Genomic DNA, 14,732 nt, shown 5'->3' with positions numbered 1-14,732 from the left:
ATATAATTATATCTGTGCAGTGCTGCAGAATAAATAAAATAAAGCGAGTTACTTTATAAAAGGGTGGCATCCTTTTCTCTTCGCAGATTGGCACCAAGGCTAAATCACATCACTATCCAATCCTTGGTATTTTTTTTCATAGGATTAGGTTTGCCGTACGTCACGTGTGAAAGGTCAACGGGACGTACCATTGGCAAAGGCGATGTGACGCCAAAACATAATAATGTTTACGGTTAGGTTTTATGTGAAATATGCTCACATATGACATGCCATTTTAAAATATATTGTTTCGGTGCAGGTTGGTTATTTCTTTTTTATCCAAAAATTAACGCCAACAGACGTCACAAATGTTCAATGTTTTTGTTCACATTATTCATGAAAGGCCTGCTGTATTTACGCATGTGGTACATTCCAGTGTCCTCTGCCTGCCTGTTGATTGAGGAACGAATGCTAACGGCCTAACGTAAATATTAGGTAATATTTATAATGTTCTATCGTCGTACATGTAGTTTTTTTGCTTCTATGTGTTAGTACATTAAGTTTAATGACGCTGTCATGCAGTCTACAGCGCTATTTATCTCGTAACCCTCAAATTAATGCCAGATTCTCTTTGCTAATGCTAATCAGCTAGTTTGTAATGCAGGCACAAATCACCTTAGCTAAACTGTAGCCCAAACATTTAGAATCTCGTAGAGGGTTTTTTTCGAATCTGACGAATCTCTCTACGATTCGTCAGAATCGAAAAAAACCCTCTACGAGATTCTAAATGTTTGGGCTAGCTAAACTGGTGCATACAGTAGCTCTAATGTGCAACGGCATTTATAGAGCTATGGATCAGAGCTAGTACCAGTACTAGTGTAGTTTGATATGAAACCGGCAAGAAACCATAATGAATATCCATGCTTTTGCAGTTCGCGTGGTCAAGTAGTTTTGCTGAATATTATTCTAAAATCATGTGAAGCTTCAAGCTAAAAAAAAAGTATGAAGTCTCCTGACTCCACTCTGAGAAGTGGACAATGAGTAATTTCTCCCCTGTGGAAAAAAGTATCAGATCAAACTAGCCCAAACATTTAGATTCTCGTAGAGGTTCTTTTCGATTCTGACGAATGAGAGATTCGTCAGAATCGAAAAAAACCTCTACGAGAATCTAAATGTTTGGGCTAAGATCAAACCATTTTAGAATAGAGGACCTTGGTCGGAATCATGAGTGCTTTGTGTGATGGAGGCAAAAGTCCAAATACTGAAGAATCTCGCATGTACAGTAGCTATAGCTACTGTACATTCTTCAGTATTTAAATTCCAGCTGATGTCCGAGTCCTATACACTAACATGGACTACACTAGAGAGCAGCAATATGGCATGGGCATAAATGACCAGTCATGTGCAGTGCTACCATTATTTATTCCTATAGAAATGAACTGTAATGTTCTAGAAAATGCAATGTACAGGGCAGAATCAGTGTCCCTGCCTAATGGTGACACCGGTCTAAAGCCCAAACCACACCAAACAGACGGGTCGAGGCAGTTTAAGGTCAACCACACCAATGCAACTCATTGCATTGGTGTGGTTTTGTCCCAAGGACTCCCTACCAGTGTGGTTAGGTCCTAAAGTATACATTATGTGACCATTGTTTCAGCGCTAGCCTTAATCTCCACTAAGAAATGACAAATGTATCCTCCACAAACTAATTTGGCATTGCATGTGTTGTTTTTATCGGTAGGTAACCATGGTGAACATTGTAGCAATAGCACGTGAACACTGGACGCACATACTGGTGCCCATGGGCTTCGTTATGGGATGGTACATGGATAAACAGCAGGACCAGAAGCTGACAGCTTTCAGGAACAAAAGTGTCTTGTACAGCAGGTAAGAATAACACTAGTGCATCATCAAGGCTCAGACGGTAATAGTATTGGGTCATCACCATTCATAAGACATTTCATAGAAATGCAAGACATGTTCTTTGATCTTCACATCCCAAACTATGCACTTGTCATTCAATTAATCAATAATTACTGTAGCTTCTTTGATCAGCAATGAAGCACATAGGTCCAAAAGGGCGCAATACTGACCCATCAAATTAGTTTTGAAATACATCATTACACTAACCCTATGGTGCAACAGTTACAATACATGTGTTGGTATACCTATATATTTTATTGAACAAATGAGATCTGTATTTAGAGCTGCAAAGTAGGGATGTGCCGATGAGACATTTTGGCCGATATAGAAGATATCCAATATAATAAATTGCTTTTATGGCCGATAACACCGATGTCTATCTCATTCTGTATTGAAAAATACATGTAACAGGGTATCTGCACTGCAAGCTTAGGCAAGTCAGATTTAACTTAAACACCTTTTATATTTAATATTCTGAGCTTGTAGATCTGTTCAAGTTGTTACTTTGGGCTTGTTTATCTGTAAAGACAGACAGATTAAACTCAAATTGGCCAATACCGATGTGTTTGCCAATTAATCTCCCAATTCTACTGCAAAGCATTTGTGAAGCAGCCGTTTGTCACTGTCCACAATGATTCAATACACCAACATTGTATCTTGTATTAGATTTAAAACTAATAGGATGATACTGGTTACATTTGAAAGCTTGTATAAAACCTTTTCCTGCATTGAGATTCCTAGCTGCATAAGATAATGAAGTTTGACATTTCATAGCTTAACATTGTACACCTCCAGGTTGCTTTTTTTTTTATAGGGGCTTTAGTTTGGCTAGTTCTAACCTCATCTTGCTTGTCTCAATAGGGAACTGAAACCTGGAGAGGAATACACCTGGAAGTAGAAGAGTCAGTGCTGAAATGTACTGTCCTAAAGCTTCACCCTGTCATATGTTTGTCAGCCCTTAAATCATATTTAAATAGGATTTCCTGTCAGTTGTATCAACCAATAAAACATGTCCATTTCTAATCCAAATAATTTGTCATTTATCAGTATGTCTTATGTTTTTGATGATACAATGATATGAGGTGAAACATTTAACAAAAAATGATTTATTTGATATACTTAACTGGACATCCACCCAGGAAACATGGAGAAGAGACTCCCAAAAGCCAAGGCCACACAAAAATAAAACAAAGGGACAAGGTTGGGAAGCTGTTTGGATGCAAAATTAGTTCTTTGTTAGTAGCACTATTAGTGCATAAAAGCACTGATTTAACACACAGTAGGCTTGGAATACAGTAGAAGGGATAATGTGTTTCATTCGTAGAAAAATTCCAAGCCTATTTTGTGTTTAAGTTAGTGAATATCTCTCATCAGTAAAAGTTTACATTGTATTCAATTGGCTTCCCAAACTCTTTTGTAACAGGAAAAAAAACGTTATCCATAAATGTTGTCCACCACATCCGCTCCAACAGAGCTAATAGACCAAGCCACCAAGCATGACGTAAATTATTTTGCAATCAAGATGTTACTTTGTACAAACACAATTTCTGTCCTATTGTGCAGTCACCAGAACCATGAACGACGTCTACAGGCGTTTTCCAGTGTGGATAATCCCCCTCTCAAATAGCAGCTCAACCAAATCGATCTGGAATAAAAGTGTTTGATGAGGGCTGGTTCACTGACAAATGGAATTGAATATGTGGTATCCTGTACAGTACGTGTATAATTTATTGTACTATACCCTGTCGTCTTCTGTATCGCAGGGTAAGCTTCCCACCGTCACAAATTTAGGATATGAATGGATCAGAAACTCCGTGGCATCAGTATACTGTAAAGGGATTAAAGGGTTATTACATTACCACATTTTAAATAAGACTATGGATACCAAATAGGATTTTGAGAATTCCTACTTCTGCTTTTATTTCAAAGCTCTTGTGTTCATCTTTGTGGTACACTCTGGAGTTTTCTGTTGTGTAGTATAGATGAACAGTCTCTCCTTCGCTGCATAGCCTGGAAAGAAGATAATTTGCATAAAACAATTGAAAGTCCTCAACTTCATTTATTTATTTATTTGGCTGAGAATGTAGGAGAGCAATAAAGAGTTTACATGCAATAAAGAATTGAGTCAAAGTTATACCCATGCAATTTTTTTGGGTCAACTTCAACTATTGAGTAGTTGCAAGTTGTAACCCTTAACCTTAATACTGTGTTGTATTACCTGGCACAGCCGTCACGAATGAGTCGAACCTCCGTCTGGCTTTTGAACTTCGAATTCACACCTACAGTTCCTCCATCTCCCCACCTGGCAGGGGCTCCCCCCACACTGGTAACAAATTCCCCTGTGGGTGACAAACAATACATTTGTTACTCACGCATAAGGAATGACTTGAAGAAATGTTAAATCATCACAGCCTCTAAATCAATAACAAAAACTTTTTTTTAATATACCGGTAGCTAATATAAATCTGAAAGTTAAGGAGCTGGCAATGTTCACATTTCAGAAACCCCCCCCAATTGTTTTTACAAACTTTATCCCACCATTTTCCACCCAGTGTCGATTGTCTAACAATGTAATCCTGGGTGCTACACTCCTACCAACCTGGGGAGAGCAACGGACTGACCTCATGCTTCTTTCAATGCATGAGGAGTCCAAGCCGCTTCTTTTCACCAAGTTGTCTCAAGACACTTTACATGTAGAGCAGAAAACACAGGGAGAACATGCAAACTCCACACAGAAAGGCCCTTTTGCCAACCCTGCCTAGGGTGTGGGAACTGATGACACGGAGGAGAGAACACTCCCCCAGCGGGAATCAAACGCAGTTGCTGTGAGGCGATAGCGCTGCCGACTGCACCACCATGCACCCAATTAACCCCAATCATGACGTATCAGGGTGGCAGTGGCTCAGGTAGCTAAAAAGGTTTTCGGCTCAATCCCAGTTCCCCCTGTGATCACACATCCAAGGCCCCATTTACATTGGCAGCCAAATCCAGCCTGAATCAGATCTGAGCCACATCCAGATTGGAATCGGATTTGTTTAAATGAGTCATGTGACCTGTTAACACATTGTATGCTAGAGTTTTCTATTTGCTCAGGCTTGCTGGTGCTAAGCGATTAACATTGGACTTTTGAACTTTTTAGGGGCCCACAGCGAGGGGCCTCTTATAGCTAGAATCACATCGCATAAATAAAAAGTAGGCCAAACATGTCCACTTCAATTTAAAAAAAAAATTATGATTCTACCATCTTCCATTCTGGAGATATTGACCTTTTTCTAAAACCTGCTTTTGAAGGCACGCTGCTCGCTTGAAAAAACAGCAGAGATATGGAAGGTTGAAGTTGACAGACATTGACAGACAGATATAAAAATGAACACAAATAATATCATATACATACTACACACTGAATGAAAGCCCTGAATGTCTACTTTTAGGAGGAAAACAAATACACATGGTCCCATGTATAGTTTGTCAGTAATTGGCTATTGAATGCAGCTTGCGCCCACCAGAGAGGATTTCAGAAAATGCATGGACCAGAAGAACTATTATTCACAAAATAAGGCCTATAGCGAAATGTACATACTATATACCGTATGAAACAGAAGACTCTCTGCTTTCATAAGAAAAATACTTCTACTGTAATAATAATGAAAATCACACCCCTGTGAAGTGAGCAGTGCAATGTTGCGCAACATTGCACTGCTCACTTCACAGGGGTGTGATTTTCATTATTATTACAGTAGAAGTATTTTTCTTATGAAAGCAGAGAGTCTTCTGTTTCATACGGTATATAGTATGTACATTTCGCTATAGGCCTTATTTTGTGAATAATAGTTCTTCTGGTCCATGCATTTTCTGAAATCCTCTCTGGTGGGCGCAAGCTGCATTCAATAGCCAATTACTGACAAACTATATTTGTATATATTTGTATATTTGTTTTCCTCCTAAAAGTAGACATTCAGGGCTTTCATTCAGTGTGTAGTATGTATATGATAATAATTGATTTATGTTTATATCTGCCTGTCAATCTCTGTGACTTTAAACCTTTATAACTCGCTATGATAACTTCATGAGGAAATGCTCACTTCACAGGGGTGTGATTTTTATTATTATTACAGTATTAGTTTTTTTCTTATGAAAGCAGAGGGTCTTCTGTTTCATACGGTATATAATATGTACATGTCGCTATAGGCCTTATTTTGTGAATAATAGTTGGACCTGAACAACTGCATTCAATATCCTACTGACAAACTGTACATGGGATCAATATTATGTATTTGTTTTCCTCCTAAAAGTAGACAATTAGGGCTTTCATTCAGTGTGTAGTATGTATATGACAATAATTTATTTATGTTTATTTTTATATCTGCCTTCAGAACGATAGTATAACGGTGAGATGCGTTACTGGATCGGTGAGTTTAGTGGTTGAGGTTGACATGTCTGGACATGTTTGAGGAAAGAAGCACAGGAGAGAGAGATGATCAAATAACTGGCTGCTTTGTTGGACAACGCTATCTTCACTTTGTTTGGGCAAAGAAGCAGAGATCAGCGATGGAAAAGAGTTTTATCCACGGCAGATAAGTAATGACGTATTATCGAGGGACCGCCATGATCAACTAACTGCCTGGGACCGAGGCTACGTTGTCACCAGCCAATGCAGCCATCGCTATCCGTTGTGTGATTGTAGCCTTTTTATTCATTATAATTGCAGTGATAAGACCTATATCACAGCCGGGCGTCTCTCTCGATACCGTGGATATAGCCTACATCCACAATCACACAACGGATAGCGATGATGGCTGCATTGGCTGACGAAGACGTAGGCAGTAAGTTGATCATGGCGGTCCTTCGATAATACGTCATTACTTATCTGCCGTGGATATAAAGCTCTTTTCCATCGCTGATCGTGCTTCTTGCCCAAACAAACAAAGTGAAGACGCGATGGCGATCCACACAACGGATAGCGATGGCTGGTGAAGACTGAAGACGTAGCCAGGCAGTTAGTTGATCATGGCGTGTGCCGTGTGCGTGTTGAAAACGTTATGAAATGGCGATCGTTGAAGATTATTCTTGGTTTATATACTGGCAGAGGGCAAATCGACACGACTGCGTTATATCTTTTTCCGAGAATGAGAGAGCGGTGCAAGGCGATTACAAGGCGCAGTGTGGCCTGGGGCCAGGGAACTCAAACTGCAATGCGATCCGGGCAGAAGAGACTCAGACTCCCCCCACAAAGATTCCTCGGGAGAAACCATGTAGAAACAGGAGGGGAGGGGGAATCGAGTGTATTCACAGACACTAGACTAATACTAGAGTATGGGTAACTCCATTTTAGATGCCCTGACATCTGCGTTGGTCTATGCCGTTGCCGTGCAGACCCATACGTGTAATGGAGGCATTGGAGGAGGGAGCGTCTTCGCCACAGACAGACCTCTTTTCAGGAGGGAGGGGCTTTTTACTCCCGGATCACATATTGGAGCTTCCTGGAGACGATCGCTGTTATTTTCCTCGGTGTCCTGGAGCATAGGACGTTGATGTACAGTAAGCAATAAAAAAACGTATAAAACGTATACATACGCTTCGCGCGTACGGCGTTCGATATTAATAAAGCGTATGGATACGTTTCCAGCATTTTTTGTGTTAAGACTCATTTAAACCAATCGGATTTCAATCTCGATGTGGCTCAGATCTGATTAAGGCTAGATTTGTCTTCCAGTGTAAATGGGGCCCAAGTGTCCTTTAAGAAGACACTGAACTCTACTGCTCCAGACAAGTGGCTTGGCAATTTGAGGCAGCCACCTCTGCCATCGGTGTGTGGATGAGGGTGAATGTGAGGCATACAGTGCACATGCAGTGCTATGAGTGATAAGACTAGAAAGCTACTAGGTACCTGGAGTAAGCACGGGGGGAAGACAGTCATGGAGAAACTCCCTGGCCTTCTGATCCACTGAAGCGTCCACAGGGGCATAGCTACTCAGCTTCGTCATCAGGCTCTCGATGTGAGACATGAACTCTGCCCTGCGTGGGTCCTCCTATAGAACACATCCTCTCATCAGTGGATAACTGATAAGAACAGAGGGGACGGCGATGCTTGCCAGAAGGGACTGTTAAAACAGAATAAAATGTAACACACCTTGTCAGAATGTTGTACCCCCATGTATGTCAGGTAGTCCAGGGGCAAACCTCGTCTGAACTCCAAGTCCTCCTCCATTGCTACTTCCAATGCTGCTGGGACCATCTGGCCATCAAAAGAGAGCAATAAGCAGCTGAATAGGTTATTTAAAAAAAGCTTAATCTTGATGGTTAAAATTTTGCAGGATAGCATTTATATTGCACAATATATAATTTCCAATTACAATTTAGGCATTTAGCAGACACTCTTTTCCAGAGTCTCAACTTTGGAGTAAGCAGGGTGAACCCTAGTAAAATGGTTGAGTAATTAGTGTTGGAAAACAAGTATGTGCTTCAAAGTAACAAGCATAGACGTCTCATTATGTATTGTAGGCACCTTGTAATTAATTTTAAGTGTCTGTAGGAACTTTTTGATTGCATTTTAGCTTGATCAGTCCATCTACCGTAATCGTCAAAATAACTAAATTGTATCCCTCCCCCAACATGCATTTAAACTGGTAATGTATTTTATCATTTTCAGCTAATTTTCTTGGAATTGTCATTAGTTACAATGTCCCGTACGATCCCTCCCTGACATCAAGCAGTTTCAACTTTCAACACAAGGAAAGGGGAGAGCAGAACCTTCATTAGCAGGTCTCCCCAGCTGTTCTTCTGGTATGAGGAGATAGTGATGTGCAGGGAGTGGGCGTCCGGGAGGCAATCTCCTTGGTGGATGAAGCCCCGAGGGAAGTAGAGGAGGTCCCCGGCCTCTAGGACCACTTCCAAGATGGGCTTACCGATGTCCTTCTGATCGAAGTTAGCTGGAGGACAAATGCAAAATGGCCTGTGAGACAAGATAGGTTCTAACAGCATTACCTATGATTTTCAAAGAGAGGGCTTATGTCTATAAGCCCAGTTATATATATTGTTTATTTTTTTATGACACATTTTGGGTCATAAATATGGCATTTTAATTGCCTTCATGCAATGTACTAACAGGTGATACAGGTGATTTAAAACAAAAATAATCCACTCCGACTCAGAAGTCAATGCGGTTTTCCGGAACCGCCGATCCGACCGATATGTCCATGATCCAAACAATATGCCCATATATGGGCATGCCAATATACAGGGTATGGGCGTATGACATCATGGATCTCCATGTACGGGCACAAAAGGGTACAACAGCTACTCAGTCTGACAAAGCCCTCAACACTATGACAGACATATTGTTGTCGGATCGGCGGTGTGACGTAGGTGTGAACTCTAGCTATTTATAGACAGAATATTAATATCCTGGAGAGCTTCAATCATATTCTCACAAAGGATAATAAATCAGTCAGATCGGCGGTGCAATGTAGGAGTGAGGGCCGCATAGCGGTCTGAACCTCTAGTTATTCAAGTACACTGTATATAACATTTTACTACTCACAACTTGACAGCACTGGCAATACTTCCTCTTCAGTCCTGATAAAAACAAAACATTTTGGCTAATAAGAAATGTGTCATTTTTATGTAGTATAAATCTATTCTACCAGATGCTCTAACAAGTCAAAGTAAACTATCCAACCAAATGTATTAAAATGGATACTTGATTGCAACTGTTTTGCCACCATATCCAGAAAAGTTGTTTTAAATAAAAAGCATAACAATCAATTAGTCTTGTTTGTTACTATACAGTTCTTGTGTTGAAGTATAACAATAAAAAGTACATTTTGTGCTGATCTTGGGAATATTTTTTTAAGTTTTCAAAGTCACCTCGGGTTGTAAACTCTCCAATGCTTCTTCCCCTCTAGTTGAACCACAAAGGCCTCAATGTCATCATAATGTGGAGCAAAACCCTGAGTTCCAGGGGGCGTCAGATACCTGGATGAAAACATTTGACTGATTAAATGAAATGTTCATTTCCCAGAGACCAGTGGGCGTCCTCGATCAAATTACTTTCTCATTGTAAAGGGCTGTCTACACCAACACTTTATAAATCGTTCTAACTCATTCGTTATTTCCCATTTACAATACTTACCTAAACTACTAAATCAAGTGGATGACAGAGTCCACACCACAACTATGACGACGCCAGTGGTCAGGTCAAGAATATAGATTATAGTTATATTGCTTGGGCTGGATGTCCCTTAACCACTTTCACAGTCAAGAGGTGAACGCACATCCAAGCACGACGGGTGCTCGATTTTGGGAGCATCTTAAATGCTCCCAAAATATAATGTATTTATTACCTTAACCACTTTCAACCTGGTGGCCCCATTTCATGCATGTCATTATACACAAAATATATATATTCTTTCTAAAGTTTTCAAAAATAGCATGTAGACATGCTATATTTTCAACTAGAGGGCTTAGGTGGTTAATACTCACATATTGGCTCCTGCCATGCTGCCAAACTTCTCTTGAAGGATGCACAGAAAACTCCACATAGTGGAGGAAAAGGCCTGTGGATTCAGCATGCGGAGGGAGCAGCCACTCTGGGAAGAGATCAGAAAACCATAGTATATGAGATTGCTGTCCAATTTTCAGAAATATGTCAACCCACCATCATTTGGGGTCCAAATGGAATGAAATAGCCGAAATGACTTCACAATTCAGCATTCCTCATCCAAAGATAGAGCAAGTGAATGGGACAAAGGAAAGGAAAACCATTTCATATATGTATAGAATACGCAATTAGAACAGGGTGAAATGCTATGGAAACAGTAAACTATCTCTGCAACATGTTTTTATTATTTGATGCAACACAAAACAGTTTATCGTCTAAATGGATTAATCTGATTACCCACTTAAGCCCCATTTAATTTATACACTTGTAGTACAATGGTGCCGCAAAAAACTAAAATAGCCCATCAATGTGTTGAATTATGATTTGTTTTTTTCCGATTCGATTTTTCGATTTGCCCCTACACCATACCTCATAGAAGTCCCATACGGTGTACGGCAGAGCTCTCCCGGGAGGATTGTGTGTCGTCCTTTTGCCATTTGTGTAGCTGGTAACATCCAAGTTCACTCCATACTGAACATCCTCCTGATGCGAGACATTTCAATGTAACATCTGTTTATTTAGCTCAGATAGTGTACAAATGTAATTTAACAAATATAAGCAATTTGCACTCTCTCAATGGTGAAAAGTTTCAAAAATCAGTGGGTAGCATAGTACAAGATAGATAAATAATGAGCTCTGTGTGTGTGTGTGTGTGTGTGTGTGTGTGTGTGTGTGTGTGTGTGTGTGTGTGTGTGTGTGTGTGTGTGTGTGTGTGTGTGTGTGTGTGTGTGTGTGTGTTCGTTCTCCTCACATTTTTCAATATGTAATCAAACTCTTTTGTGGAGAACAGTCCCTTGTAGTAGTCTGGATTGTTACGTTTGACAATAATAGGTTTACTTTCCCAGGTGTCCCTTAGAGAAAGCAATAGAAATAAATCATCCAGTTAGCATTCCGATCAATATACTGGGTTTTGTACAGGTTTTTAAAGGTCAGAAATGAGTCTGGTCCTATTTAAAGCCATGGTAAAATCTTTTCAGCTGTTATCATATTGTAAAGCATTAGATTACACTTGGCCTCATACAAAATTAACGTTTCTTTCTTCAGCCACACATGACAATAAACTATTATTTCAGAGCATGAAAAGCTTTTCATTATTGGCTAATTAGCACATGACCCGAAGTTGGCTTGCCTTTTATGCTATGCAAATCAACATGCACAGACATGCACATCCCATTTAGGGACAATATGCATTCATCATCTAGTTCTAGTACACCTAGGGCATAAAATCAAGTTTGGTTTTTCATAGCCGCTTTTCTAAAGAACAAAAAGGAGAAATTAAGAAACATTTTGTAAATGCGACCCATTGTCTAATGTCTACAGACCTAAATCAATTCTATCACTTTCCAGTTTCCATTATTCAAAATTCAAGCGCAACCCTGTTTATACAATTATAAATGTAGGCAAATTCGATTGATTTCCCACCTTATCTATGATCACAGCACAGATTCTATACACAAATATGAATGCAATTAGAGAGGGAAAGGGTGCACTGTTTAAGATCATTAAAGATGAGTGAGTTCAGTTGAGTGGTCTGAAAGTATTTAAATTAATCTATCACTGAAGACAAACTCAAACATTTTCTTCAGTTACAGATATTTGTGTTTGGTAGGCAATTAGTTCTTGCAGCGACGTCAGTATTTTATTATGCACAGTCATAATTAGTAGTACCTGAAGAAGGCCTTGGCAGGGACCGGGTGAATGAGCCACTGGAACAATTTACTCGCCCTCTCCCTACTGTTGTTCACTTTTCCCAAGTCAACCAGAAAACGTTCGAGGGATTCACCAAATGTATCCACACACTGCTCTTCCTGTATTGAAAGAAAGAACATTGTCATTTTCAGATTTTAAATCAGTGATTGTGTCTTATTTGTTGTCATGTTTTTTTTTATATGTGGACCCCACATAATAATATAGCTGCAAAAGGGGTGAAGTTGCCCTTTAAGAGATTTACTGTCATTAACGGTTTGGGTTAATGCTCAGATTTAATCTCGAAATACATCATTATTACCACTTGATTACTTTAAATCTTATGAAAAAGATAATTTTGAAAAACTGATTTCGTCTTGGTCTTGACTGCCGGTATCTAAGAGAGAAGAGACCTCCGTAAATCCTGGAATCTTAACTCTCATACGTGGACTTATATGAAGACTTACCTCTGGAACACCGTTTAAAGTACTCTCTTCTACATCTTCTACTGGCGGAAGAAGTTTAGAGAGCTTCTTGCGCATTTTGTTTTTGGCCTTTGTGGTGGCTTGTGGGAAGGCTTGGGTGGTTTCGACTGCATTCTCCCTTCTCTTTTTCTTCTTCTTCTCCATTACCTGAGAAGCATACAAGTTAACCAGTAAGCAGTGGTGGAATGTGCTAGTGCATGTACAGTAGTACTCAAATACTGTACTTTGAGGCCACAGCTGCATGGGCCAGGGAGAGAAGCCATCTGGGATACAATTTCCCCTCATAGCCCATTAGCCCTAGAATGTCTGTGATCTTACATACATTTCATGTATTCCAAATACACAGCTATAGATAAGTCCCTTCTTGTGGAAAAGTGGAGATATTTTACTAAACGCACCTTTTCTGCCAGAACTTTCAAATATCTGAATTAATTATGGGGTGAGAGTACACACGCTGTGCGGAGCAGATTTATGCTGTGCAGGTCAGATCTATGGCTGTGTATTTGGAATACATGAAATGTATGCACAATTACAGACATTCTAGGGGCCACGGCCCTATATTTTGCTCGCTGCCTTACACCTTATCCCTAAACTTCTTTACCATGTTTTACTATTTGAAAAATAGCCAATCTACAAGCTCACAAAGTGACGATGTAGATTGGCTAGCTGAATTATTTGAAAATGTTGCAATGCACAGATGGTAATAATAATTTAATTTTGAATTATTAAAATGTCTTGTTTTTAAGGATTGTATAGGATAAGGAAAGAATATAAGCACTATGCTTCAGCCTATGCCTTTTTTTTGGTCATGAATTTGTATTGTGTGTGATATTTGGATGGACATGCACATTTCTGAAAATATCCACACAAGTGTTTTTTATTTGATTTGTAAACAACGACCGAAATAAACCATTCATTCAATTCAGATTCAATTAAGATTCAATAAATAAAACATCTGAGCAGCCATCAGCTGGGTGAAGCTGAATCTTGAAAAAAAAATGCAATTTAGAGGTTCTTCTTTACCCGAGTATACCCACGTCATGCTACTTTATACTTCTAATTTCCACAACATTTCAGACACATATTTACTGTGCTTTCTTTTAAGAGACAACAGCAGTAGGATCCATCCTTTCTTGATCCTTGCTCTGACGCGTTTGCCTTTGCCACCCACGATAATAAAGAATCAGACACTGGGCCAAATTACTTCCCAATCTGTAATAAAGACAAATGTATATGTATATTTTACCTGCAAATTGCGCTTCTTAGCTGCAGGAGGCAAACCTTCTGGTTGCAAAGTTTTATACAGTTCAAATGCAGACATGTGTTTTCTCTCCATTTTCCAGTGGTGGAAGCGTCATCAGCCTGCGACCGGTGCTGAACGTTCTTCTTTTACCACAATGCGTCGCGTGCCCACCACTAGCGCCACATACTGGCCACGATGGCACTCAGCAGGAGTTTATTAAGGCTCTCCTGAAAAGCACACAAATAAGTACGGGTATGTAAAAATTGTAAATAAATAAATTAATACATAATAAATAACTGCCTTCAATCTCCAAACACCTTTTTGTTCACAATTCACACTGTCAACATTTCTCTTTCGTTATGGCAGTGGCACATAAGCCCCTTGTCTTAATTTGTCTTGCCTTCACTTACAGTACACAGGGAAACATATCATTTTAAATGACATTGTAAAACAATATATGAATCTATCAATTCTGGAAATTGGTGTTTGGACAAGCTCTGTAAAAACAAATCCAAGGATTATGTCATCCTTTTTTATACAGAATTATTAACATCTTGTTTTGAAGTCTACGGAGCATGCCACACCAACATTGCACATCCCTCTTGATGAATGTCTATGTCTTAATTAATTTCATCCACTCCATTCAGGGACCCTCAGGGTTCCTTGAGGGGCGTATAGTTCAATTTATACACTCTCAGCGTTAAGGGGGTCCTTAAAATTAAAAGGTTTGAGAAGAGGACTGATAACCACTGACAGA

The 14,732-nt window shown here is 39.6% G+C and overlaps 2 protein-coding genes across 2 annotated transcripts; one reads left to right on the top strand and one right to left on the bottom strand.

Annotated features, from left to right (window-relative positions):
- Nucleotides 1-414: 414 nt before the first annotated feature.
- On the top strand, nucleotides 415-2,934 carry ndufb1 (NADH:ubiquinone oxidoreductase subunit B1). Its single transcript, XM_083789984.1, has 3 exons — nucleotides 415-474; nucleotides 1,721-1,866; nucleotides 2,764-2,934. Exons 2-3 carry the CDS (start codon nucleotides 1,727-1,729, stop codon nucleotides 2,798-2,800), a joined length of 177 nt encoding a protein of 58 aa, XP_083646110.1. The 5' UTR covers nucleotides 415-474; nucleotides 1,721-1,726; the 3' UTR covers nucleotides 2,801-2,934.
- A 54-nt stretch (nucleotides 2,935-2,988) lies between these two features.
- Nucleotides 2,989-14,095, bottom strand: riox1 (ribosomal oxygenase 1). Its single transcript, XM_083789983.1, has 15 exons — nucleotides 13,979-14,095; nucleotides 12,715-12,879; nucleotides 12,230-12,369; nucleotides 11,313-11,412; nucleotides 10,931-11,044; nucleotides 10,384-10,490; nucleotides 9,769-9,876; nucleotides 9,443-9,477; nucleotides 8,653-8,831; nucleotides 8,033-8,137; nucleotides 7,790-7,931; nucleotides 4,121-4,241; nucleotides 3,813-3,912; nucleotides 3,644-3,730; nucleotides 2,989-3,547 (listed from the first exon to the last, which is right to left on the bottom strand). Exons 1-15 carry the CDS (start codon nucleotides 14,066-14,068, stop codon nucleotides 3,488-3,490), a joined length of 1,653 nt encoding a protein of 550 aa, XP_083646109.1. The 5' UTR covers nucleotides 14,069-14,095; the 3' UTR covers nucleotides 2,989-3,487.
- Nucleotides 14,096-14,732: the final 637 nt, after the last annotated feature.

The sequence above is a fragment of the Protomyctophum parallelum genome (assembly GCF_964188405.1).
Source record: "Protomyctophum parallelum genome assembly, chromosome: 19".
Taxonomy (NCBI): domain Eukaryota; kingdom Metazoa; phylum Chordata; class Actinopteri; order Myctophiformes; family Myctophidae; genus Protomyctophum; species Protomyctophum parallelum.
This window is presented reverse-complemented; position numbering and strand designations above follow the sequence as displayed.